This window comes from Myripristis murdjan, chromosome 3 (genome assembly GCF_902150065.1).
Source record: "Myripristis murdjan chromosome 3, fMyrMur1.1, whole genome shotgun sequence".
NCBI classification, from domain to species: domain Eukaryota; kingdom Metazoa; phylum Chordata; class Actinopteri; order Holocentriformes; family Holocentridae; genus Myripristis; species Myripristis murdjan.
The window spans coordinates 44,169,863-44,196,409 of NC_043982.1; the positions used below are offsets into that span (position 1 = coordinate 44,169,863).

The following is a 26,547-nucleotide window of genomic DNA, read 5'->3' on the forward strand; positions in this document are numbered from 1 at the left end:
CCATGTTTTTATTGAAGATCTTGTCAAGTCACAAAGTCTCGGTGAAGTTCTCCATTTTCAAAAACACATCTCCATCAGAGCGCTGCAGGTCAGGGAGCGGAGGCATGAAGGCATCAGGCGAGACGCTCAGGCAAAAATCAAACACATTCAAGGGCAAACATTCATTTTCAAAAACCTTTTCTGAAAGCCCTCATTTTATTTTTCTCAAACCACCAAAACTTTCAAGGCCTGTGGGGAACCTGCTACGTTTCATCAACACATCCACACCGACTTAAACAAGAGTATTAGTAAATTTAATAATAATAAACTTTATAATCTCATAATTCTCAAGTTTTTTTTTCTCATGAATCCATGATTTTTTTCTTGTAAATTTACCATTTTAATCTGAGAGAATATCAAAGTTTTTCTCGTAAATTTACAAATTTAATCTTGATTTTTTTTTTTTTTTTTTTTCTGGGATTACTACTCCCTCTCCCGGCTCTGTAATTTAATTTTCCCCCCTCCTGAAACAGATTTAAACATTCTGGAGCCTGTAAATCCAGCTCCAATATTCAGGTCCAGCGACCGGGCTCAGTTTCCCCGGGGAACACTGGCCATTTTCACAATTTGCAAAATTTCATAGTATGACAATATTATCTTAGAAGTGAGCCTGCTACAGAACCTCTATATAGCTGCATTCATTAATAAATGTCTGGTCCCAGTTTGTGCATATTTAATGTGATTAATGATGATGCTGATTATACAGGAAAATAATGCAATACCAAAGATAAGCCTGTGCTGTAATGACACTGTCAGGCCAGCAGGGGGATTCAGACAACAGCCTCCCTACAGGCCTTTAACCCCCTCAGCTGCTGCGACCAAGCAACTTAACACGGAGAGATGACGCATTACAACACAGAATCAATGATGCAACCCTAATGGACGGCTGAATAATATGTTGTTAATGAAAAAAGAGAAGAAAAAAAAATCACACATCTTCCTATCATCTCACTCAAACTGTGGAGCAAGAAACACGCTCAGCAAGAGTTAAATGAGTCTGATTTCCTCATGAGAAAACAAGCTCTTCCTTATGGATTTTATTAAGAAAAATTAAAGAAGCTGCAGCTGAAACCAGGAGAAGAATACACTTGGAGCTGATTAGACGTACTTGATTGGTGCACATGTACAGACAACAGCAGTAAACATACAACACAATGTTACACGGGAAGCTGGTAAACGTCACTGGAATGGAACAGAGAAGATCCGTGGCAGCTCGTCTCAGGACGTCTGACGACCCGACTCGGGTTAGAGCCGAGAGCCGAGAGCCTGTTTTTGTTCGTGTTCGGCGGTGGAGGAAACCTGAGCCAAAGAGCTGACACTGATGTGCTCTTTTCCACCAAAAAAAAAAACAAAAAACAAAAAAAAAAAACATTCGGTTCGGTTCAAGATCCTTGAAACAAAGGTGCAAACGTAGGAACCGGCAAGCACTTCCACCAGTTTGTGGAGTGGAACCGTTTTATTGTCGATGGTGGACGTGCAAAACAAAATTTAACAGTCTAATACTGCCGTCACCTGCAGCTCAGAGCCTGACCCGTCACACCTGCTGGAATAAATAACCCACATAATCTGAGCCGGACCGGGTTGCTTTGTGCGCCAGTGTGAGGGAATTCTTAGGAATCAATCGTGGTGGAAATGCAAAGAACCGTTCAAAATTTGGTTCACAACCAGACTGTTGTTTTTTTTTTTTTGGTGGAAAAGGCACATGAGATTTTTTTTTTTGGGAGGGGGGGGGGGGTCAACCTGACTGACACATGTTGCTTTCTCTGCTGTGGTCTGAACCAAGTCAAATATCTCTCTAAAAATTCTGGATTTCAGCTTCAAGTTTTAACATCAGATTCTCAGCTCGGTGATGCAGCGAAGCACGAGCTGCAAAGCTAGGCCCAGGGTGATGTAATGCCGAGAAAGATTATGAGATTAATTGTAATGAATCATATTCAGCTGGCTTCTCAGTACATTGCACACTTAATTATGAAGCAGACGAAGCTTGATTTAAATGATATAAATGATGACTTGACTTGCACCAAGTACTAAAGCTGATCATTTTACAGTGTAATGTGTCTGACCGGATCTTCTGACTGGCAGTGCCGATGTAAAACAGACGCCTGTAGAAACTTCCTATGTGCCGTGGGATTCAGTCACTGTGACGAGATGTGGAAAACGTTCGACGACACTGCTAGTAGAGTGCTGACAGTAACTAAAGACCTCTCACTTCCTATGTTTTCTTGTTTGTCAGAGGCGGAGGAGGAGACACAAAACAGTTTGGGTTGTTGGTTGATGACAAAAAACTGAGGATGTCTCCAGCAAAGACAAACGTCTCTCATTTTCAGAAGATAAGTATGTTAAATCCTTTTTTTGTGATATACCCACTGATATTGAGGGAATATCATCTGCAACTCGTGTGTGTGTGTGTGTGTGTGTGTGTGTGTGTGTGTATGTGTGTGTGTGTCTCTCCCGGGTTTTGTGATCAGAGCAGATGCACAGCAGACAAAAGACGCCCCGGCATCCGTGGCCTTGGTATTTCTTTGTGCAGGGCGGCTGGCTCGGACACGGAGGACAGACTCAGCTGCCGTTCAGGCTCATCTGCAGGAACTCCTCGTGCAGCTTCTCCTGGGTCTCGTACAGCTTGCGCAGCTTCTTGATTTGGCCCTTGCTGATCTCCTTCCCCTCCGCGTCGTGAGTGGGGAAACCCTGTGAGCAGCGGCAGGAGGAGGAAACACAACCACACTCAGTTCCTGCTTCACATCACAGAAAAGGGCATCACGGAAATCTCAAGAGTGAATCTTTCCGATGTGAAAATGAACAACACAATTCATAACACTCTCAGTATAATATTTTACTCCGTGTTTTCTTCATGTTAGCCAGAAATAGAAACTTCCTCACCACGAAGCATGGCTCTGACTGTAACTGTAATCTAGGGCTGCGTAATATATCGATATCGAAACTAGGCAACACCTGGGATTTGGGATATTATTATATCATGATATAGAATAAATTATGTCTTTTCAAGGTTTGTAGGAGCCAAACATGCATGTAGTCTGTGTTGTTTTATTTTGTCGAGGCTGCACACACGTTCCTTTTGGTTACTATCACTTCAGGTAACTGGCACAGGGGTGTGGTTTCTCCTTTAGGCCCGTTTCCACCGCCGGAACCTCGGGGTAATTTTACGGGGTCGGGGCTGTTGTCGCGTGTCTCCACCGGAGGAACCACCCCGAAGGAGAGAGTTCAGGAACCTTTACAGGGGCTAAAAAACGTCCCTGCCTTGGGGTAGGGACTCTGAGCGGCCCCGAAAAACTCCTGGGTGGGGCTTGGGGTTTACTTGGTGCTGACTGGATTACCTCAGAGGAGTCAGAGGAGCGCTTTTTGTTACCTTCATGTAGGACAAATATTAGACAGAAGACTACGCGTTACAGAGCAATGGTGGCATGGAATGGGTTACCATCTTTTCTTGTATCCGAAAATAATATGATATGCTTTAAGAAAAAGCTTAAGCTATTTTTGTTCACCAAGGAACAATGAAATTAAGTTGTTTTTGTCCTTTATCTTGGTGGGGATGATGAATGTTACGTTTAAATGATTCATTTTTGACAAGATTTTTTCATATACAGAGCTAGAATAGGCAAGTTTTTTGTATTAGAACAAAGCAGATGTCGATGTTGTTTGTTTTTAGTGGAAGATGTTTTGTATTATGTCTACAATGTGTGTATGTGTTATAATTTTGATGATGTTGGAAAGAGGGTGAGTGGTTTTCTGTTGACCGGGTTGGTTAGGGTCATATCACATCAGTTACAAGTTGTTTAGTTAATCAAATACAATTGCTTGTTATTTGTTTTTTCATTAATAAACAGTATAAAATGCATCTGGACTTCAGTGTGGATTTGTACGAACGCGTCACAGTTATGAGCCTACTTAGCCTCTCAGCGGCTTTTTCAGTGGCAGTCGTCGCTACGTGGTTTTAAAGGCAGCAGTGTGGTAAAGAAATACGACTGTCTCAACTTAGAAGACAGATGCAGCTGTTGTCGTCATGTCCACGTTACTGACGAATGTTTAGCGAAAATCTCTCGTGTGTAAATATCTGAAGAAGTCGACCCTGCAATATCGTCACAGTATCAATGGAGATGGCTAAAGATATCGCGATGTTTTGATTTGGATCGCGAGGCCTGACTGTGATCGTCCTCTGGAGCACCGTGTCCTCAGCGGCTGCCTTTCTTTGTGTTTGTATTTATTTCTGAGGACGTTTTCTCTCTCAAACTGACAGATACAGGAAGTGCCTGCAGGCTGTGTGGACTCTTGTGTCTCGATCAGCTGTTTGTCTTTCAAACCTGCCTCAAATTTGTTTGTAACTGTTTAAGTAAAACCACCTTTCTGCATTTTTTTTTTTTTTTTTTTGTCACAATGAATCGAAAACGCTAGAGAAACTCCTTGAGATCAGAATGAAAATTACATGCTGGATTTGCCAAATGAGCCCTTTCTGTATTAAAACAACAACAACAAAAACAGCAGAAGAAATAAATGAACTGTTACCGTCTCGTCGAACTTGGAATACTTGTCAGTTTCGCTGAGAAACATTTCCGATGGAGGGATCTTCATCTTTGCAAGCTTCGCCATCTGAAAAAATTACAGAAATAAAAAAAGAGGAGGACTTAAACACATTTTTTTTTCTCCCTTCTGAATAAAGGATTTTACATTTTCACACTCAAGAGTGCCTCGGGATCTCCCTCCATGAGTGCAGCAAACTTTACAGCATGACAGTCAGTTCTCTTTTAACCTTGTTTGCCATTTTCCCCTTGAAGAGCACCTGAGTTCATTTGTTCCCAATATTTCACAGACTGAGCCCCTGCAGCATTCACCCCCACCCCCTCTTTTCTACATTTTTTTTTTTTTTTTTTTAATTTTAGACGATGCCAAAATATCACGTAGTTTCCAGCAGAAGTGAACAGAGCAGCGTGCCAAAACCCAGATTTGAGAGAGATGCAGTTCGGTGTGGAGGGGGCACGTTCTTTGATCATGTTAGTCAGATCAGTTATCAGATTTTGCATTTATGTGATGGAAATGTAAAATTGAAACTTCTTAATTTGTTTTTCTGCAGTTACTGATAACACGTCTTAATATGTGAGCTTTCAAACTTGACATGAGCAAAGTTTAGTGGGTACAGTAAATCTCCTGTCCACTAGGGTTTTAATAAATATTTATTGCTGTTTTAATGAATATTAATTAGAGCATATCTGAAATCTTCTGTGTCAAATTGAAATTGCTCGTCGTACTGAAACATCACAAATATTGAGTTTATTATTTCATGAAAATAAGCATTCGTGTTTTTCGTGCTCCTCGTGTTTCCTCGTCTGCAGGATAAACACCGACTGACCTCCTGCTCCTGTTTCTTTTTAGCAGCTTCTTCCTTCTTCTTTTTCTTCTCCTCTTCCATCTGTGAAATACACAACAACAGTTTCAAGAGATCTTTCAAATCAGAAAGGATCAGCTTTGTGTTTTGTGAAACTTCAGCTGCTGCTTTATCAGATGTCAACATCCTTCTCCTTTCACCCAGAAACCCTTGTGTTTCGGAGTTATTTTCCGCAGTTTGTCGTGGGTTACTCTCTCCTCCAGACATTTCCTCTGAGCTCTGATGGTTTAGTGACCGAACAAACCAAACTAAAGGAGGAAAAATCCCTCCAACATGTCTGATGTGAGCTCACCCTTTTTTTTTTTTTTTTTTTAGTTTTTTGTTTCTGGTGCAGAGCGATTATGTGACTCGTGAGTTCGCTGAAAGGAGGCACTGTCAGTGTTTACTTACGGTCTTCTTCTCATCTCTCTCCCTCAGGAGGGTTTCCTTATCCACTAGTTTCACAACTGTAGGCAGACCTAGAAAAACAAAGGAGAGGAGTTTTAGGAGAGGTTCATCTGTGCTGGATCTTCCTCCACCTTCAGCGGCGATCACTGCGATAGACGGAGGGATAAACATGTTCAGCGGTTACACATCCACCGTCTGACTTCTCCTGAAACTCATTTTTTAAGATTCCACAACTTTTATTTCAAATCCACATGATCCACTGTGTAAATCCGACAGCTTCAGAGCTGCTGTAAGGTTCATTTCTTCACTTTGACGGAGCCAGGCTAACGACTCCCATAGACTTCAAGTCTTTGTGCTAAGCTAACAGGAAATGCCCATAGGAACTGAACCACTGGACGTACAGAGGTGAAAATGGTGTCCAACATCTGGTCTCAGTCTGGGTAAATCGGGAAAAGGAGTATTTTTTTCTTTTTTTAGATGTCACCGAGACTCATATTTCTACTTTCCATCAGTATCAAAATATAGGTTTTTGAAGCGGATACTGTTTAAATGTTCAGTTACCTTCATGATCCTCCAACCGGACTCCCAGCTCAGGTAAAGTATCATCACGGATGACGTCGCACAGCTGCAGCAGCTCCATCACTACACAGGTGATAAAGACAAACTTTATTTGTGCCCGGAAAACAAAAAAGGCAAAGGACCTACAGCTGCATTTTATTTGTGTGGGAATGAAAGAGCACATTCACTCCCTCAGTGCTTACCTTTCTGCTCTCTGGCGATTTTTCGGACGCTCTCCCTGAAGTCGGACAGCACCGTCAGGTACGGCATCACGGTGCTCTCCAGCTGACAAACACAGCAGCAACAGTATTTATTCACATGTCTTTAATAGTGGAGTCTTAAGATCTTAAAATCATGCAGCAGTGCACATAAACAACTCAGCAAAATGAATGAGTGAGTTTTGGAGATGGAAATGAGGGAAACATTTCACCTCCCAAAGGTCTTGTTGGATTATTTGTCTCTGGCTTCCAAACTGACCAATCCTAAGCCCCGCCTTCCTAATGCAAACCAACCAATCGTAGCTTAGTGAATGTTGCCCTCTCCACAGACATGAATGAAGTTTCTCTAAATGCTGCGATGTTTTCAGAGGTTTATGCCTTTGCCTTTGAAGGAACCCCTGGTCATTTCATTGGACACAAAATCAACATACGCCTGTGAGTGCAGGATGAACCATCAACATCTTTCCATCGATTTCCAGGAAATGATAAACTATAAAATACCATTAGGAAAATCTACGAAACTACTTTTTTGTTATCGTCGGGTCACATGCTGGCTTATAGATGACGACCAGAGCAACACATACGTGATAATAAAAATCTTAAACATCAGTGGTGTCACCTGAGCATAGATGCCCAGGAAGATGCAGAATATTTTAATATGTAACATGTTGACTGAAACTGTGGGAACGAACACAGAACATAAGCAACAGCCTGTCTTGAACATGGCGGAGCTGCTTGTTCACAGGTCGCAGTGTGAAATTAATGTAGTTACTGGGAGGGCGGGACTTGGGATCGGTCACGTTCTGAAGCCGCAGACTTTCAGCTACAAGGTGAGCTGCTCTGAATGAAGGTTTTGCGTTGCCACAGTGCAGACTGCAGCGACAGACGCATGCAGCGTCTACACTTACATCCACGTCTTGACCTTTTCCTCCCATTGGGAAGCCGATGGGCTCTGATCCTTCAATGGCACCGAAAGTCTGGAAGACAAGAAGAGTCACATTTCTATGGGCTTAATGCAATCCTTCCTAACAGGAAACACCAGGAAATAGCATCATGAAACGTGTGAGGTTTATTATCCAAACAGATACAAACGCATTAGAAAACGTCTTTTTCACTTCATAAATTATTCAGTGCTTTACATAATTTTTTCAAAAGGTTCCAGCAACACACTGATATCTTAATCCATCTCTAACGTCCTCTTGTTGAGTGTTTACTGGTTTTATTCATTTCCTCTCAACTTCTTTTTCCGTCTTAATTTCTTTTTGTAATACTTATATTTACCTTTTTGTGTGTGTTTTCCATTTTAACCTTGGCTTTTATGTATTAGCACTTTAATCTTGCACATTTGTAATGTAAACCCTTGTGCCACCACTGGAAAGGACAACTCCTGTTTTTTTTTTTTTTTTTTTTTTTTTAAATGTGCTAGGAAAAAAAACAAGTTGCACCAGCCGTATTAAGTGACCGGTGTCACTGTTTGATGTTTTAATTGTGATGAAGACGGCGCTCAAACGGTTTTTATCAGTAAACAACTCATTCTTTATCACCACTTGATCAACAATGGGGCCTTTGGAAATTGAGCCAAAAACCTACGGTGGCCTAAATTTGCGGCACTACGTCTGTTTTGTTTCCTGCACATCTGGGAGGAGAGCTGCCGCGGGACGACAGGACGAGGAAGAGGAAGAGGAAGAGGAAGAGGAAGAGGAAGAGGAAGAGGAGCAGCGTCGTGGTGAAACCCGGCTCACCTTCAGCATCTTGGTGAGGTAGGTGGCCATGCTCTCCATCAGCATGCGGTTGGGCTTCAGCTTGGCGCTCTTCTTGCTGGCGATGTAGCTGTTGGCCTGGCTGACCAGCGACCTCATCTCCTCCATGACGGTGCGAGTGTCCATGTTGTCGCACAGAGCCTCGTGGATGGCAGATTTCTTCTCGTAGAAACTAGACAACAAAAGTAAACATGTTTTTTTTTCTCTCTCTCTCTCTCTCTCTTGAAATTGTCAGACATCTACGACGGTGTATTAGGGCCACTGAGGGAAAAAAAAATATGGTGGAGCCGGGGGAGGAGATTTCCTTTTGACTGAATCCCACAGGAGAATTTTTTCTTGTAAATTTGTGACTTTATAATCTCAGAATTTGTGTTTTTTTCCTCATGAATTTATGACTAAATCCGACTGCTGCTGTGTATTTGAATTAAAGCTTTTGGAAAAGAGAAGAAGCTTCATTTACTTGCAGCTCTACACACAGCAGCACTTTCTTTTTTTTTCATCTCTATCTGTATAACCTACTGGCCTGGGATACGTCTAGTTTTCAGAACACGACTGGCGATTGAATAATTTGATTAATTTGTTGAGGTCATCAGCTGCAGGCGTGGTACACAGCGAGCAGCAGCAAAGTCGAGCCATGTGGTTCCTTTTTCTTGTAAATGTGTGACTTTAGGATCACAAAATTTTCAAGTTTTTTCTCACAAATTTGTGGGGTTATTTTTCATAAATTTACAATTTTAATCTCAGAATTTCTGAGATTTTTCTTGCAAATGTGTGACTTCATAATCTCAGAGTTTTCAATTTTTTTCTCATAAATTGATTTTCTTCTCTGATATTTTGTTGGATATTTTCTGACTTAAATCTTGGAAATTCTGATTTTTTTTCCCGGGAATATTACCCCCTCTCCCCTGGATCTGTAATTTTGGTTCCCCCTAAAATGGCCCTGATACGCCGTTGTAGCCCGATCTAGTAGCTCCACAGATCCTAATGTGTTCATGTCAAGCTTTACCATAATAGCTTAAGTTTTTATAGCATAGTTTTCAGATGATTTCAGGAGGATAAATCCATTTTTTTTAGTATATTCAAGGGAAAGTCATGTCCATGACACACATGATTTCATGCTCTCTTACATGTTGTTAAGGTCCATCTCTTCTGCCTCCCACTTCTCAAACTGACCGGTGATGTCGGTAGGAAAGCGCAGAATGTCTTTGACAGTCAGGAAGAACTCCTGTTGGGAGAAGAAGTGACAGAAACGGGCATAAAACAGTAAATCAGTTCAATATAAAGACCGACAGGATCGAGTCCATGTCTATATTAAAAAGCCCAGCTGCTGAAGCGGTAAGGAAAAAAAACGGACTGTTAATATAATCAACTGGAGGAACATCATTTTTTAAGCTATTCCTGAGAAACTGAATGAAAATGAAAATGAACTGAAAAGGCTGGACAGACTAAATTATTGGTAAAGATACTTTCTTAATCTGTACCTTACTTCTTCCTCAGTGTTGTGTATTCATTTGTATTGTACGATGGTGTGTTAGTGCCATTGTGTGGGGGAAAAAAAAAAAAAAAAAAAAACATTATGGAGGCGGGGATGGAGGGGTTAATATTCTGAAAGAAAACTCAGAATTTCCAAGATTAAAGTTGTAAATTTCTTCCCAAAAAATCACAAATTTACGAGAAAAAACTCGGAGAAATAGTTTTTCTTTTACTTTTTGGACAGTGAACCACAATCTCAAAATCTCCACTTTAATCTCAGAACATTCCAAGTTTTTTTCTCGTACATTTAGGACTTTAATCTCAAAAATTTTAATCTCTCTCTCTGAATATCACCCCCCTTCCCTGGTGTGGTAAGTTTTAAGAAGAATAAGAAGAACAAGAAAAAAAAAAAAAAAGAAGAAAAAAGGCGCAGTTGCCAGATTGACCCACATTCATGAACTTCTCGTACTGCACGGCGGACTCCATGGTGTTGGCAGAGTAGTCCAGTGTGTCTTTCCAGGAATGCATCAGGAAAGCCAGACGGAGCTGACGAGCTGCAGGAGGACACACAGAGACGCTGACACACACACTCACCTCCACCACGTCTGTAATCTGACTCGCACTCGACACGAGAAAATCCTCTGCTGAAGCCCCGAATATAAAGCCAGAGCACGGTGTGACCTGACGGTGTTTGTTTCATGGAGCTGCATATAACTAAAGTCTGACTCTGAATCCTCGTGATGGAGAGAACAACGGTGTCTAATGACAAAATAACACTAATACCTTAAATGACATCACTCCTTTCCATGATGTAATAATAATCTGAACCCGTCAGCTGCAAAAATGAATCTGTCAGAGGACGGAGACTGACAGGCGAACTTTCTCCTGTGTGATCACACTGCGGCTAGTTTTACATTTATTTTTATTTTATTTTGACTTTTTGTTTTCAATTTCAGTTTTGTTTTAATTGTTTTTTCCAAAGTGGGTTTGGTAGTTTTGTTTAGTTTTTATTTGGTGGTGTTTCATGGTGTTGGTGGTTGTGTGGCTGCTCCAGTTCATCCGGCTCCCCTCGGCATCCTCATCCCTCATCCGCCAGCTGTTTTTACACTACATCCTTTGTATTATACATTTATATCTTTTGTTGTTTTGTTTTCTGTGTCTACAACATCCATTGCACATCTGTCCGTCCTAGGGAGGGATCCCTCCTCTGTTGCTCCTGAGGTTTCTTCCTATTTTTCTCCCTGTTAAAAGGTGTTTTTTTTTTTTTTTTTTTTTTTTTTTTTTAAGGGAGTTGTTCCTCATCTGATGTGATTGTCTAAGGACAGAGGATGTTGTATTTCCTGTAAAGCCCTTTGAGACAAATTTGTAATTTGTGACTCTGGGCTATTTACATAAATAAATTGAAATTGAATTGAATTTGGAAAATGCTTTGTTTTAGTTTCAGTTTCAGTGTTAGTTTTAGTCTTTTTTTGTAATATGTGGTGAGATTCAAAAAAGTCAGATTAAGTAAAACCTAATGACATTTTCTCTGTAGTTTCAGTTTATTTTAGTTGATACAGATTCACTTATTTACCGTTTAGTTAGCCTCAATTTTATTTTTATGTCTGTTATTTAAATTAACTAGTTTTCTTTGTTCCATTAGTTTTCATTAACGATGATCACCTTGCTGCTGGCTGAACTGAAAAAATGTAAAAATAGGGCCCAGGTTGAAAATTACTAGAATTACCCTTTAGATGTCATTTATCTTCCTCTTGTAAGTCCTGCCTTTTGACAGCCTGTGTGTACTTATAAACAATAAAACCATAAAACAAAACCAGGAGGCACTCAGTAAAGCGCAGAACGACTATCAGGATCTGCCGGTTCCACAGATCACATATTCACGTTAATGTCTTCGTTCTTAATTGAGAATACAACTTTGAAGAAGCTGTTTGTGACTGGACGCATTGTGCAGACTGTGAATAAGATCCGTCGTGGTGTTTCGGTGTGTTTTAGTCACCAACGACCTGCAGTTTAGCTGAATCACCCGTCCAGTCAGTTATCTATAATAAGTGACGACACGCCTGAGCAGAACGGCGGCGTCACCTGAGTTCTTGGCCAAGGCCTCCTTTATGGTGATGAAGTTCTTCAGAGACTTGGACATCTTGCAGCCTGCGATGGTCAGGTGTCCGGTGTGCAGGAAGTAACGCACCCAGTGATCGTTCTCGAAGAAGGCCTGCGAGGGAAACAACCAGCCGCTGTCAGCACCACCACTCCTTTTCTCTCTTTTGGAAACCGTTTCAAAATGCACTCCAGCTAACAGACTTTGAATATTGTTTTGAGATGTCTTATGATTCTGAGTGAAAACATTTGAGACAAATAAAGTCTTCAGATGTTTTTTTTTTTTTTTTTTTTTACTTGCAGTTAGGGCTGTGCGATATGACCTAAATCTCAGATCCTGATACGGGGGATTTCAAGTTCATTTGTGACGCAACCAAACATGGAGCAACAGGCATTTTCCTACCGCTGAATGACATACAGTACATCACCAAATCGCACGGCCCTACTTGCAGAGATGAGCATTTATTTTGCTGCCGCTGTCTCACCTCAGACTGAGCCAGCTCGTTGTCGTGATGGGGGAAGCGGAGATCAAATCCTCCTCCGTGGATGTCCATGGACTCTCCCAGGATGGAGCCAGCCATGGCCGAGCATTCAATATGCCAACCCGGCCTTCCCTGTTAAAACAATCAAAAGAATGAAAAAAAAAAAACAAAAAAAACAATCAGTACAACATGACGGCGTGGTATGAACAGGACACTGGAAGCTAAAATGTGAGCTGAGGAAAAACATCTGAAAATATAATCTCAGGCAAGTTTTCCAGGATCTTGCAAATATTTCCCGGACATTTTGTGTGTTCCACGGTTGGAAAAATAAATAGTCTTTAACTTTCTATGTTTTCCAGGAGGTGTGGGAACCTGGAATATTCAAAACCAATAAAGCTTTTAAAATTACAGACGTTTACCCCAGGTGGTGAGAGTATACAGGAAGGATTTATTCTTGGTGCACAATAAATGTTTGAAGCAGAGGGAATGCAGGTGGACTTGGAACAGAAACTTACTTCATCAACCTTTTTTTTTTTTTTTTTTTTTGAACTTAAATCAAATGAGTTACTTGATCCAGTAAATTTCTCTGTTTCTCTACCAAACTACCTCATGGATCATTGTACTGTTTTTCTTCTTTTTTTTCGATTTATGGTACAGGGCAGCAAACCTTCTGCAAAGTGTTGTTAGATATCACCGAGATTCAAAATCAAGTCTCACCTTCCCCCATGGAGAGTCCCATGACGGCTCTCCAGGCTTGGAGGCTTTCCACAAGGCAAAGTCATTCTGGGACTTTTTCTCACTCAGTCTGTCTGCAGAGATGCTCAGGTCCCCTGATGGCCAGAAAAATTTAAATTCCAGTTACCAGTTAAAGTGAAACTTCAACTAAGACAACATTTGACCCATAAAACCTCCAGAACTTAAGACTGTAGGTCACACAGATCATTTTTAAACACCAAGGTCCGTGTAAAAAGGGTGGAATCCACGGAGTCACAATTTTGTCTTTACCGTGTAAGGCGGACATGGCTGAACATTGTGTAGGGCAAGTCATGTGACTTTAAAATGTTTCACTAGTTGTCATTTTTTTTTTTTAGTGTCTGTGCACCTTTCATGTGCAAGCGAAAAATACCCAGAGACAATTTCTAATCTTTTGATCGAAAATACAAACGTCATTAGCTTTCATCAGTCAGAATCCATTGCACAGCCTTTTCATTTTTGCCACTGGTTAAAATATTATGTTATTATGTTAAAGACCCCGAGAAATGGACTCTCACTTTCTTCATCTGATGTGTTGATCCTGTTGAAACAGGAAGTTTGGGCGGTGCATGGTGCAGGGAGGGATCATTCACAAGAGCAAACCAACAAGATCTCAGTTTTGGAGAGAAACATACTTTTATTTTGAAAGGACGTTTAAAGATTTGTGAAGGTTTTATTGGTTAAAATTTTAATTTCCAGCCACTACAGCAGGATGATATCACTGTTTAAGATGTTCTGATATTACAGGAAGTAGAGGTCATGTGAGGTCATTTCATGGGGACTTTAACTGTGTAAAATCACATCTGGTGGATGTAAACATCAACAACGTACCTTCTCCCTCCTGCAGAGCCTTCTGGTCACCGACCGCTTCAGGAACCAGCTTGGCGTACGAGTGCTCCGGACTGGAATCAAACTTCGAAGTGTCAAAGTACACAGAACCGTTTGATTCATACCTGCAAAAAAAAAAAAAAAAAAGAAGAAGAAGAAGAATATTAATAATTAATTAATTAACACTGTAGTAATCACAATGAAAGACAATATGAATGTATGAATGACTGGATGATTTTTTTGTGTCTCATCCCCAGATGGGATAATAACATAGCATAAGTCTGTCCTCAGTTGATGGTAATGTGCACGATGCAAAACAAAACGTGCCTCATCTTGTAAAGCATTCAGAAACTTTACAAACCTCTCTGCTGCAAAATGTGTTTACAAAATGATATTTACAATATCAACGGCAAAATGTGCTGTCTCAGCGTGAAGCGGCACTATTCCACTTCTGATTTGGACACACAGTCGGCTCTTTTTTTGGACCCAAGTCTTGTCTTGTTCCACATATTCGTCAATTCGGAATGTAATTTACTTGGAAGATACAGGCGGTTTGCTCCCTACCCGTAGCCATTGGCGACGATTTTCTTCACAAACTCCACGATCTCTGGCACGTACTCGCTGACCCGAGTGAGAACATCGGCCGGAAGAACCTGACGGACACAGAGAGACGGCATGCACACTTTGACTTTAAAACATGTCTTAAAACCTTAAAACAGTTTCACAGATTACACTGAGCTCTTTCAGCTGATGATAATGGCCGTGACATTTGTTAATGACACGATTCCTGTAATCTTTCCATATAAATAGTGAACTTCCTTAACTAGAGATATTTTAGCATTGGTTGATATATTCTGTGACTTTCAGGATCCTTATGATTAATGTGTAAGTACCAGGGAAATAAAAACTGAGCAGAAACTCGATGTATTATACACTACTCACAAAAAGTTAGGGATATTCGGCTTTCGGGTGAAATTTCAGGATGAACCTAAAATGCATTCTAACCTTTACAGGTGAACTTAATGTGACCTTCTGTAAACTTTTGAATGTACATGTCCAACTGTTCAGTGTTTCAGTCCTTTTTGCACAAGTTGCTGTTCTCTAACAAGGAGTTTAACGGCAAAATTCACATCAGGTGTTTGATGCTCCAGCTCATCGAGGTCGTATCATTAGGGAACGGCTGCTGGAGACTGGGGTACCTCAAATGGAGTGGCCTGCACTTTCTCCAGACCTGAATCCCATAGAAAACCTATGGGAACAGCTGAGTGGCCGTGTAGAGGCTCGGAGCTCTGTACCCCAGAACCTCAATGTCCTGAGGGCCGCCCTTCAAGAAGAGTGGGATGCCATGCCTCAGCAGACAATAAGTCGACTTGTGAACAGCATGAGACGTCGTTGTCAAGCTGTAATTGATGCTCAAGGACACATGACAAGTTATTGACACTGACATTTTTTGTTGTGGTATATCCACCACTGTTGTTGGCTTTTGTTTCAAGAAATTGTTTGAGATGAGGAAATCACCAGTGTATGCTTCTACTTAAATGCCCTACTTTCATGATATAATATCACTGTAGCGTGAACTTTTTACATTTTCCATAAATTTCACCCAAAAGCCAAATATCCCTAACTTTTTGTGAGTATTATATGCTGACAAGAGTGAGTATCAGAAGTGAGCGCCGGGTGCCGCTGCACAGGAAAGCCTCTGCCTTCACGTCGACCTACATTCAGGGCCTCCATGTCTTTGTGGTATTCTCCCTCCCAGTAGTTAGGCAGAATGGAGAAGATGGAGTTTTCTGTGACTTGGCTTCCAAACTGCTTGTCCAACCAATCAGCAAGCAGGTCTTTGGCCTGCTCCAGCAGCACCTTTATAGGAAGACACAAAACAAAACAACAAAGGGGAGAAAAAAGGAAGAGGACTCAGTGTTTTTGCAAGTTACACAAATCATCCAATGAGAGAGCAGCAGAGCAAAATTAAAGTGTCCCAATTTGGGCTGGGCGGTTTATTGATATTACACTGATAGTGTGACACGGCATGACTTGGCTTTTCCTGGGTTTGAAACTTGTGTTAAAGTAAAAAAAAAAACCCTGCAGTTTTCTGTTGCAGTTGTTGTGTTATTTACCTTTACCTGCTTAATCATCATATTCACATTACTACTGACTGTTTACCAGAAATCTACACTGTGCAAATATCGTAAGAAAGCACCAATAGTCCTGACAATAGATTGAGGTATTCAGTCAAAAATACTGGGACATTTGATTTTGTCCATAATATTGTTGCTTGTTCAAAGCTGCAAATGACCATTACACAGCACAGAGGGTTCACATGTTCACCAATCAGTCATCATCATCAATCCACTGTTATTCTGATGGCTGCTGATATTTTGACGCACGCACACGCACACACGCACACACACACACACGCACACAAGGCCCATGTCAGCCTCCATGAACATTATGACTTGTTGCATATTCAGCATGCAGCCTAAAATATGTGTTTACCTTGTTTCCTACAGCATTTGCTTCATGCAGCTTTTTTTTTTTTTTTTTTTTTTTAAACATTTCTGACTTTAAGTGCTAATGCAGGGTGTGGTGATGGGGGGAAAAAAACAGCCTCTAACCATGATACATGAAATACTGCTGAGCCTGGAATCGAGTCTGTGGACAGCAACAGCTACTAGATGGTACTGCAACATCATAAAATTACATATATAAATGTCCACTTAATGCTTCATTTTGCCAACGTCTGAAAGATTTCATTCCGAGGCCTCAGCCCACTCCGAAGATGAAAAGTTAAATAGCCAAAAATAAGAACATTAAAGAGGTGACGAGGAGAGGAAACCCTGTTTAAATTAAAGCTCTGAGCGGATGTCAGTGTCTGGGTCTCACCTGGGCTCTTGACTGCACGACGTCGGCGGCTGCTCCGCTCTCCAGCGCCGTCTGCAGCGGCGCCAGGGCAGCCGTCACCGCGGCGTCCAGACGCTCCATCATCTGCTTCTTATCGGGGTCTGTCGCCCCCGCCAACGAGGCCTGGAAAGGCTGCAAACGCACACATGCAGAGAGAAAAACTTCATTTTTGAATCCTAATGAGCTCGTTTGTTGTTTGAAGAAACCGTCCGGAAGGATTTATTCGTAAATGCTGGTCCTAAATTAGATGGAAGACAACAGCGAATGACAGTGACTCTTATTTTGAAAATCCTATTTCTAGATAAGCTATAAATTAAACAACACAACCACGAGGCTTGTGCCACTACACAACAATATTGAATATCACAATATTTGCAGTCATATGCAACATTTTCAACAATACCACATTTAGCAAAAATAAAATGACACAAAATAAAACAAAATAAAATAATTTGATTTGATTTTTTTTTTTTTTAATGTTGTCACCCCTCCTCTCCATCCAAATTCCACATGATCAAATATCACAATACTTTGATGGGATGTTGTGTTTTAGTTATCGCCCCCAGGCCTAATAACCGTGGATGTTTATTCTCTGAGCGCTGCGCCTCACCCCTCTGGCCGTCAGGACGTCCTGCAGGATCTGGGCGGCGGACGGCTGCTTTTCCTTGTACTGGTCCAGGAGATAGTTCTGCCTGGCCCTCTTTATGATCTGAGAGGACAAACAATATCACCATGAAGCCACACACACACACACACACACACACACACACACACAAACACACACACACACACACACTAGACAACTAAAACATAACAGTACTGTCAGGACATAGCAGATCTTATCCAACAGATCTGCCTTTGCACTTTTTAGATATAAGGAACTAGTTACTCCTTTAATAATATTATTACTGACTGCTCGTGGTGCAGCCTTGTGCTTCAAAAGGGGAAACAAGGCTGGAAATTCTCTGATTTGACGTGAACCACAGGGCCCACGCCGGTTCTACCTGCTCAGTTTCTGTGGTGTTAAAATATAAAACCTTACGTCTTTAAATCTCCTCAGGGCCTCAGGAGAGCGATGGGCTTTTAGCTCGGCCGCTCAGCCGCTTTTTTGAACGGATATCATAAACTTAAGGGTTTTTGAATTTTCCCGAAGCCATAAATGAGCCTGAGAAATCCCCCCAAATCTGCATTACAAGGTTTTTTTACATGACAACAGCTATGGGTGTTGAATGAGCATTTATTTAACTGCAGTAAAGCTCTGCAGATCCAACTTGAGCTTCAACTCCTAAATTTGAAGTTTTGCCTTCCTTTCCACGTGACCAACCTTTCCACCAAGTTTCATGTAGATCCCTTCAAAACAGACAAGCAAACACAAATGAATCGCCCGACCGCCTCGGCGAGGTGATTCTACTCACTTTATCATCGATGTCTGTGATGTTCATGCAGTACAGGACGTCGTACTTGAAGTAGTCCTGCAGTATCCTTCGAAGGATATCAAAGGATATGTACGACCTGAGGAGAGAGAAAAAATTCACGATAAAACAACGTTAGACAAAACAGGAACGCACTGACAACAAAGTGTAGCTGTGAAACCTTTTAAGTGGGACGTGGCCGATATGGATTTGGATTTGATTGCGATTATTAGTAATCAAGTACAGTGGTAACCAATATTTAGGGCCAATTTTCATTTGCAGCGATTTTGAAAATTGCAGTGTCAGTCATCAGAGTATAAACCCCCCAAACATTACCTGAGAAACTGTAATAAATAAATAAATTAAAACATGCATAAATATAAATTATGAGAAAACTATATGTAGAATTATTAAAATTGAATTAAAAATAGATAGTGACACATTTTTGATATTTCGATATTATCTTGTGCTAAAATTTTTGTGAAAGCAAAAAGGTAGACCGAGGAGAGGAGAGTTCCTGAGACATTTCCACAACAAAAACGCCCAATCGCAGACGAATGCCATTCTTACAGAAATCTCCAAATGTCAAGTTTTTGACACCAAATCAAAACATGAATTTTTCTGTGGTGGTTCCTCAAGGTCTTGGTGTCCTAACGTGGTATTTTGGACATTTTTATTAATTTTTGAGTTGTCAAAATTTGTTAAATTCGACACCAAATCGGTGTAACAAATTATATCAACCCCAACTTGCTGCAACATCTTATCACACATGGGAACGGCCATCACATGGCCCCATCACAACGTTCCACCCCTTATACACTCTAAATACATTTAAAAATAAATAGCCACCTAACCAAAACACAGTGTTTATTAGAGATTTATGACTGGAATAAGTGGGCACACAGAGCTGAGCTGCATCTCAAATTAATCTTCAGGTTCCCAGCTTTCAGATGATGTTTCTGTTTGGCTTCTACTGTTGACCTTTTATTTCCTTTATTTATTTATTTTATTATCACCTTTTATATTTTAGCCGTCTTACTAAAATGGGTCTAAAGAAAGAGGTGGAATGGTAAGGGGTTAAATTTCACATCCTGAGTGATATAAAAACCATGTGAGGGTGTAAAGGTGTGTAAAGGTGCTGTCGGGCGTCATGCCGTGTTTACCTGGCGTGTCCCATGTGCGAGGCGTCGTACACCGTCGGCCCGCAGCAGTACCACAGCACTTTATTCCCACTCTGCGGAACAAACGGCTCCTGCAACGCGACATGAGCCCAACGCAAAAGATCCGATCACAAACAGCAGTAAGCAACAAAAAAAAAAAAAAAAACAGCAGACGTTCACAAACAGTTTGGTTAGCCGACATACAGCTTTCTATCCGTTTTGTCGTCGACCAAGTCCGATAATCCCTCTCTGGGTAGTACATTTTAGAGAGCTTTATAATTTCCTTGAGACATGACGATAAACATCGTGCTATGACGGAAAAAAAGGCTGTCGTTCCATGTTTTTGCTCTATCGTTTATTTCGTTGTGTCACAAATGATCATTCTGGTAATTTATTGCAGCAGTTTATTTTCTGTAATTTCGATGTTGCTTAGTGCTCCACTGCACAAAACATAAACTCATTAGCTTAACATAAATAATTAAGATGTGTTGCCTTTTCAGGGCAAGCACATAATAACAAAATTATATTTAATTACCGGTATATATTCCTTCTACACCCATTCATACACGTTTATTTCTTTATTTACTTATTGGATTACTGTTTTATGTCAGAATCACTTGCTCTCTCTCAGCATTCTTGATCTGACACACACTTGCACACACACAAGCATAACACCCACACACACACACACACAACATAGACATTTTCAAACACTCCCAGCTTTCCCTAATCTTTCTTCCAATATATAGATTTTTTTTGTCTTTCTCTTCTTTCTTTCTAATTTATTTCTATTTTTATTACTACAATTCCTAGTCTTTTCAGGTATTAATATTATAGTGTTGTTATAATCCCATATCTACAATCTGCATTTTCCTGTATTGTATTATATGAATAACATATTATATTCATTCAATACTAATAAGATTCTTTGGTTTAAATGGTTGTGAACGTTCAGACGGCTTTCACAGGCCTGTAAACTGCTGCTCATTTGGCTGAGGGCGTGTTCGAGAGGCTACCTTGGTCCGGGTCAGGCTGTTGTAGACTCGCAGCTGGGGAACGTTGGTTCCTGCCGGCGGGGACCAGGGGGGCTGAACCCTCTTTCCCTTCACTGAAAAAGACACAAAATATGACGAGAGAAAAGGAAAATGTCGATGAAAATGGACAATTTTTGGACATCAAACACAACTGTGGCATGCGATTCTGAAGCAGGTCTTGCCATTCTTCAGTTTGCCAGGAGAGGAATTGAATTTATGCGTTAAACTAAAGTATGACGAGCACTGCCACTTACACAACATGAGGCTAAAACTGGTCTCACTCACTGTCCTGTATTGCATCAGTCATAATAACACCCCCCCTCCCCACCCTCCCCATTCATACGCTTAACATAAAAATAACTAGACTAATGCACTTTGCACTATTTGACTTTCACTGAGGTTTGTTCGGGTTATTGCTTATTATTTATTCTAGTTATTGTTTGTCTATGAGCTGTCTACCAACATTAGGTGGGTTAATGCGAGGGCAATGTGAATGAGCGTTTCATAATTTCCAAATATAAGACAAATAAAGTTAATCTGAACACAACTGATCGCAGTGATCAAAATGAGTCCACTGTTTCCACTTTTTTTTTTTTTTTTTTTTTTTTTTTAATGCTCTGTACTGCTCAGACCTGACAGACTGGTGGAAAAAAAAAAAGATGAATTCAAAATCCAAATTTGTCCGACCAGAGGAGGCTGCGGCCCACTAGAGAAAAAAGCTTCCTTAAGAAAAACAATTTACAAAAGGAGGAAGAGGGCTGCATGGCTCTAGTGGCGGATGCTAAATTTAAAGTGACGCAGACGACCATGGAGGGGGGGGGCTTTTCATCCCATATGCTTGTCCCACCACATTATGGGATATTCGTTGGGTTTGAGTGTACTTGACTTATTTCTTTACACTTTATTGGATTTTTTTTTTTCTTTGGCAATGATGTAGATGATGTATATATGGAGGCTTGGGTAGACTGTATGCTTAGCTGCCTTGCTCAAGCATTAAATAATTACTTTGCTTCATTCGTTAGTTTTATCCATGGTTGTCTGCCATCAATTAAAGATTATTATCAAGCAAGACTTCCAGCATTTGTTTCTGATAAGCCTCCTTAAGTTTCCCCTTGTATTCAATGATTGTTTTCATTATCTCCCTCGCCTGAGTCCAGACTTGTGGGTCACTTGTTCACTCTTTCAGTTTCAAATTGACTCTGCAGAGTGAAGAGGGAAACAGAGCGCCGCGCCTTAACACTACAGGAACTTTCCATGATGCTGAGTTCAAGCACGAGTCGGAGATATCGGGTCAATTAAAAATCAGATTTTCTTTGTAATGCCTCTAAATATCTGTGCATTAATTTGACATTTATTGCTCTGTGAATTTTTACTCAAAGTCTTGTAGAAATATGGGCTTAACTGTACCCGCCAAAACGCCACAGCAGGAAACAGCAGTTGAGGCCAAAATCCTCATATCATAGTTATTAATTTATACACACAGTGTCCCTTTCTCAGCTCCAGCTGTCCAGCCTGATGCAGCTCAGCTCAGCAGCTCTGCCATAAATTCTACCTTTTAACAAAGTTTATAATGTTCAGTTTGTGTTGACATTGTGCAGAATGTGTCACTTTAATTCTGTGTTTATTACTGAGGTTGTAGTTTGCAGAGGTCTGCTACTGGACTGCTTTATACTGAGAGGGGTTTCTGATTTTTTGTCCTTCCCTATTTATATAAAATGAGGGGGGACAGAATAGTGGAAACAGCTGTCAGTAAAGTGCAGTCCAGTCCAGCAGCAGCACTAACTATGAGCTCAATGCCAAACATAGAGGTGAATGAACACCTCTGTTACCGTGACAACAAGACAAGCTGAGCATTATAGGCAGCAGGAGAGGAAACTTTATGGCACAACAGCTGGACTGCACTTCATTAGACTGAGCAGGTGGAGCTGATAAAGTGGCCACTGGGCGTATGTTGCATCTTGAGTCTGCCTACAGATAAAGTAAAATATTGAAAAGAATCTTGGCAGCAATCGATGCAACATACAGCTCGTCTAAACAATCGAGATTTCCTCCAAAGTTTTACATTGTCCACTTTTGGCCGCGAGGTGTGTGCAAATCCAAATGAGCAGCTACACTTTTGGGAGCTCAGCCTATTCCTGACTGGGATTTCCTGGCTTTCCTGTCCTGACAAATCTGATAGGTGTGTGTTTTTTCCGTTAGTTTTAATCCTGACAAATTAATCTTCCTGTTATTCTCTTAAAGAGGACGGTATTTAATGTTTTGAACTGACGAATAAAAAGTTACACTCTCAAGGCAGAGCACAATCCGTTGATAGTTAGAGAAAAAATCCACACTCAACATGCCACCCACATGCAATGCAATCCTGCAAAAACTGCTATCTTATCTGCTGCAGATGACATGTCGCCTCTGATGTGTGAGTGTTAACATCACGATGCACCGAGTGCCTGAAAAGCGACTTTGAGGTCAGGCAGTCTCTTTGGTTTGGTGTCTCTTTGATCCAAAACGTCTCTCTGGGCCAAAGAAACAAGGAGTGGGATTTGTCCCAGCTGCCAAACATTTTGTTTAAATACTGATAAGACAACTCTCCATAGAGCTCGACTGAAATCTAGGAAAGACCAAAAGATAAAAATACAACTTTCAAGGTGCAGTGTACGTTGCCATGCCTCATTAGGAAAGTGAAAGTTAAGGCTGCCTTCCTTGCAAAGCCTCCTGAGAAGCTCTGGGCTCATGCATGTCAGGTTAGAGCTGCGCTTAACTCGTCACATTCAAGCCCTGCGCTGCGCTGCCTCGAGGACTTCAAACAGCCTCAATATGTAGGCTAGTAGCTACGGGACGGTGGCTATCCTCAGTCTGTTCAGGCCTCGTGCCTTCAGCTGTCTACTCACTGCTGCTGTTTGGGCTGAGGTCCTGCTGCAGGGCCGCTATGTGTCTGTACCAGCGCAGAGCGTGGACATGCTGCGGGGCCGGGGGGCTGCGGAGGAGCCCGAAGGCTTTCTGGTCGGCCTGGGAAGGGCTGAACCCCGCCAGGTAGCTGCGCGTGGCCAGGTACTCATTCAGGGCCCCTGCCAACGCAGCCTCCTCTTTTATGTGTCGCAAGAAGCCATAATCAAAGGCTGCAGAAACAAGAGGGCAAATATTCGCAAAGAATTACAGACTAGGCTGCAGCAGCCTGAGAAACACCGAACACCACGACCACAAGTTTGAAGCGGGACACTCAAACAAAAAGTCTGGTGGGGGGATCGGGCAGCTCACAGCAATAACGTCAAAGACTTCTGGGCCGGCACACCTCTGCCTACGTTAACAGGCAGAACAGCCTTAACACCCTCGAGATTTGACCGTTATGATTTTCATCATATGGACTGAGACCCGAACTGATGTCGAAATCTCACACACTGTCACACACTCATTACCTTAACATGGAAAATGAGGGGATAGACACACTGCTACCAAGTGTGACCCTCTGTGTTGTCTCTTTTCAGTATCATGTTAAAAGGAGAAAGTTTTTATTCTTACTGTTAGTATTTTACTAAAAACCTGATCTAGTCAGGGAAGTGAAGTTGAAATCACAAGATTTTGTTTGCATTGCAGCCACATTTTTTTTTTTTTAAAAAAGAGGGGTGTGAGGAGCCCTACAGATAAATAGAGTACACTGAGTAATATACATCAATAATTATAACATTTACCAATGCACAGAGATATAAGTTACAGTCCGTGTAAAAGATGTCTGGGCTCAACAAAAGCATGCACATTAAAAATTTTCAAGGTCCTTTATTTGGTCCCTGAACTAACCATCCTAATCAATCAAGGAAATTGAATCAGGTCAACTGCACCTAGTTATACGACTTAAAAGATGTTTCACCCCTTATCCAAGTGGCTTCAATAGTTCATGCTGTTCACTAGACTAATTAGCCTCAAGTCCAGTTGACCTGATTCAATTTCCTTGAAATGCCTATGACCTGGACAAATGAGAATATGCATAGACACCCTAATCAATGACCCTCGCAGTTCATTCCACAACATCCTGAGAGCGTGTCTGATGTGTGGTTTGGTAGCTTCCTGAGAGGAGCTTCATCTAAAAAACAGCAAGGGTGGCACTAAGATAAATGTGTAACCACTTCTGTTTTTTTGTCAAAAATAGTGTTTGTTAACGTTGTCCCTGACCGGTGGGGCTCGATGTGTGTTGGTTTACATGTAGGCCCGTGGCTGTGTCACTGTGGGACGAAACAAAACAGTAACACATAGGCTAATAAATCTCTGTCCCAAGACTGATTTTAAATGCACCCACAGAAAAGATGGCAACCCATCTCAATCAGATTTTTTTTTTTTTTTTTTTTTTTTTAAGTCTGTGCATTTGTTATCAGTTATTGAGGATGCTGTGTGCATCCGGTGTGGGCGCCAACTTTACACCAGTGTGTGCCCACACCCTTACCTCAACTTCCATAACACTCAGATTGAAACTGAAACGAAGTCATATAGAAACTTAAAGCATCATTCCGAGAAATTCAAACTGAAAGGGTAAGGGACAGTGTTAAAACTGAAACCTGACAAGTGAAAGTAAAAATAAAAACAACAATAAGCATGAAATTTAGATGTGCAATTTGTACAATGACAATAAAGGCTATTTGAAATTAGTGCAAAATCTCACATACAATGCAAAGACAAAATAGCCCTGGTTGACTTTTTAAATTTGACCTGGAGATGCCCATCCTCAGTCCTCAGTATGCAGTGCAAACTTTAAGGTAGATCACTGGAAACAGGGTGAGGCTGTGTCCTATCTGACTGCCACAGAAATCACAGATTATTTCTGTTAAAATATGATTTTCTCCACTGATTGCTTGAGCCTCTCGTTGAAGAGCTCAAGCTGAATCAAGCCATCAGCTGTCAACACTAACCGGCCAGAGATGCTCTCATGACCACTGAGTTCCCTGTTGAAGACCTTCATTCAAAACTACACCCTTTTTATGTGGTCTTACTTGTCGGCAAATATGCATGCACACTAAACCACAAGTAAAGCCTTTTTCTACACCGTTAGGACACATTCTTCAATTCGGCATACACACAATCAATGCAGCAGCCTTTATGTCCATAAGATTTCACCTTATGGCACTGGCTGACATTGATTTGCAATCGCCGTGACGACCGGTGGCATAGCGGGTGAGCTGAGTCTAAAAAACCTGCACATAAATAAATTTAAAACGCTGTCTGCTGGAATACATATGCGCCGAATTGAAGAGTGCCCCCTAAATAAATAGAGCAGGTCATATTTTGTGCGCTGTGCACGCTCGACGACGCGTAAAAGCCACTTGTATATTAAATTGGCATATTTTTACACGGATTCTGGAGCACGGCTGGTAACGGGAAAGCTCCAGGTTGGACTTCGCGCTAAGCGGCTCGTCTGGAGGCTTGCTCGCTCTCAGCATTATCTAGCAAGTGGCTGCGGCTGTTCCTCAAAACATACGAGAGCTTGCTATCACAACTTTACATCCAAAGAGGCCATTAAAATGACACAAACAGCGCTGCGCTCAGTACCGTACCTGTCTCTCCGGAGGTCGACATTGCTACTGTGTCAGATGCTGGTTGGGTGCTGATGCAACAGTAGCGTGTCCGGAAGAGGAGCCGTGTATATACCCCGGCTAGGAACTAAAGTCACCCGGACAGGCGGAACAAAAGTTAACATGTGGAAATTATTCCGGACGATAAAACAGTACTTTTTTTGTGATTGTGTGGGAGCTCATTTTTGGTGTGGTTTGCAAAATAAATTCTAAAGAAATAAATAAGTCAATAAAAATAGACAAAGATTTAATGCCATTTAATGCCACGCCTGTTTAACACAGTCCCAATGTTTCGGCAGATGAATCTTATATAATTAACTTGATTATTATTGTTTTGGCTAAATGTTATATCCATAAATGATTTGGCTAAAACATATAAAGTAAATAATATTTTTTTAAATCCCGATTCTAAAACATATTTGACTACTATTGGCAAAAACAAACAAACAAACAAACAAAAACTATTAAATTACTTAGAAATGTTAAATTTACTCC

The 26,547-nt window shown here is 41.1% G+C and overlaps 1 protein-coding gene across 2 annotated transcripts; it reads right to left on the minus strand.

Annotated features, from left to right (window-relative positions):
- Nucleotides 1-433: 433 nt before the first annotated feature.
- Nucleotides 434-26,121, minus strand: cars1 (cysteinyl-tRNA synthetase 1). Of its 2 annotated transcripts, XM_030046460.1 has the most exons (23): nt 26,035-26,081; nt 23,386-23,613; nt 20,483-20,574; nt 19,470-19,558; nt 18,310-18,406; nt 17,505-17,603; nt 16,877-17,026; nt 15,713-15,853; nt 14,558-14,646; nt 13,997-14,118; nt 13,130-13,242; nt 12,416-12,544; nt 11,916-12,045; nt 10,284-10,387; nt 9,488-9,585; nt 8,343-8,532; nt 7,509-7,577; nt 6,586-6,667; nt 6,386-6,466; nt 5,828-5,895; nt 5,402-5,461; nt 4,561-4,644; nt 434-2,727 (listed from the first exon to the last, which is right to left on the minus strand). In XM_030046460.1, the coding sequence occupies exons 1-23, from the start codon at nt 26,054-26,056 to the stop codon at nt 2,599-2,601; spliced, it is 2,466 nt and encodes an 821-aa protein (XP_029902320.1). In that variant the 5' UTR covers nt 26,057-26,081; the 3' UTR covers nt 434-2,598. The 2 variants fall into 2 exon arrangements, with proteins under 2 accessions (XP_029902320.1, XP_029902328.1); XM_030046468.1 differs by lacking the exon at nt 23,386-23,613 and having other exon boundaries at nt 26,035-26,121.
- Nucleotides 26,122-26,547: the final 426 nt, after the last annotated feature.

Excerpts from the sequence above, each read along its gene's own strand:
- cars1 (XM_030046460.1), bottom strand. The coding sequence starts at position 26,056 with ATGTCGACCTCCGGAGAGACAG. Across the intron at positions 14,119-14,557 it reads ATCGTCGCCAATGGCTACGG|GTATGAATCAAACGGTTCTG; the intron begins GTAGGGAGCAAA and ends TTTTTTTTGCAG. Across the intron at positions 12,046-12,415 it reads ACGAGCTGGCTCAGTCTGAG|GCCTTCTTCGAGAACGATCA; the intron begins GTGAGACAGCGG and ends TTTCCCTCGCAG.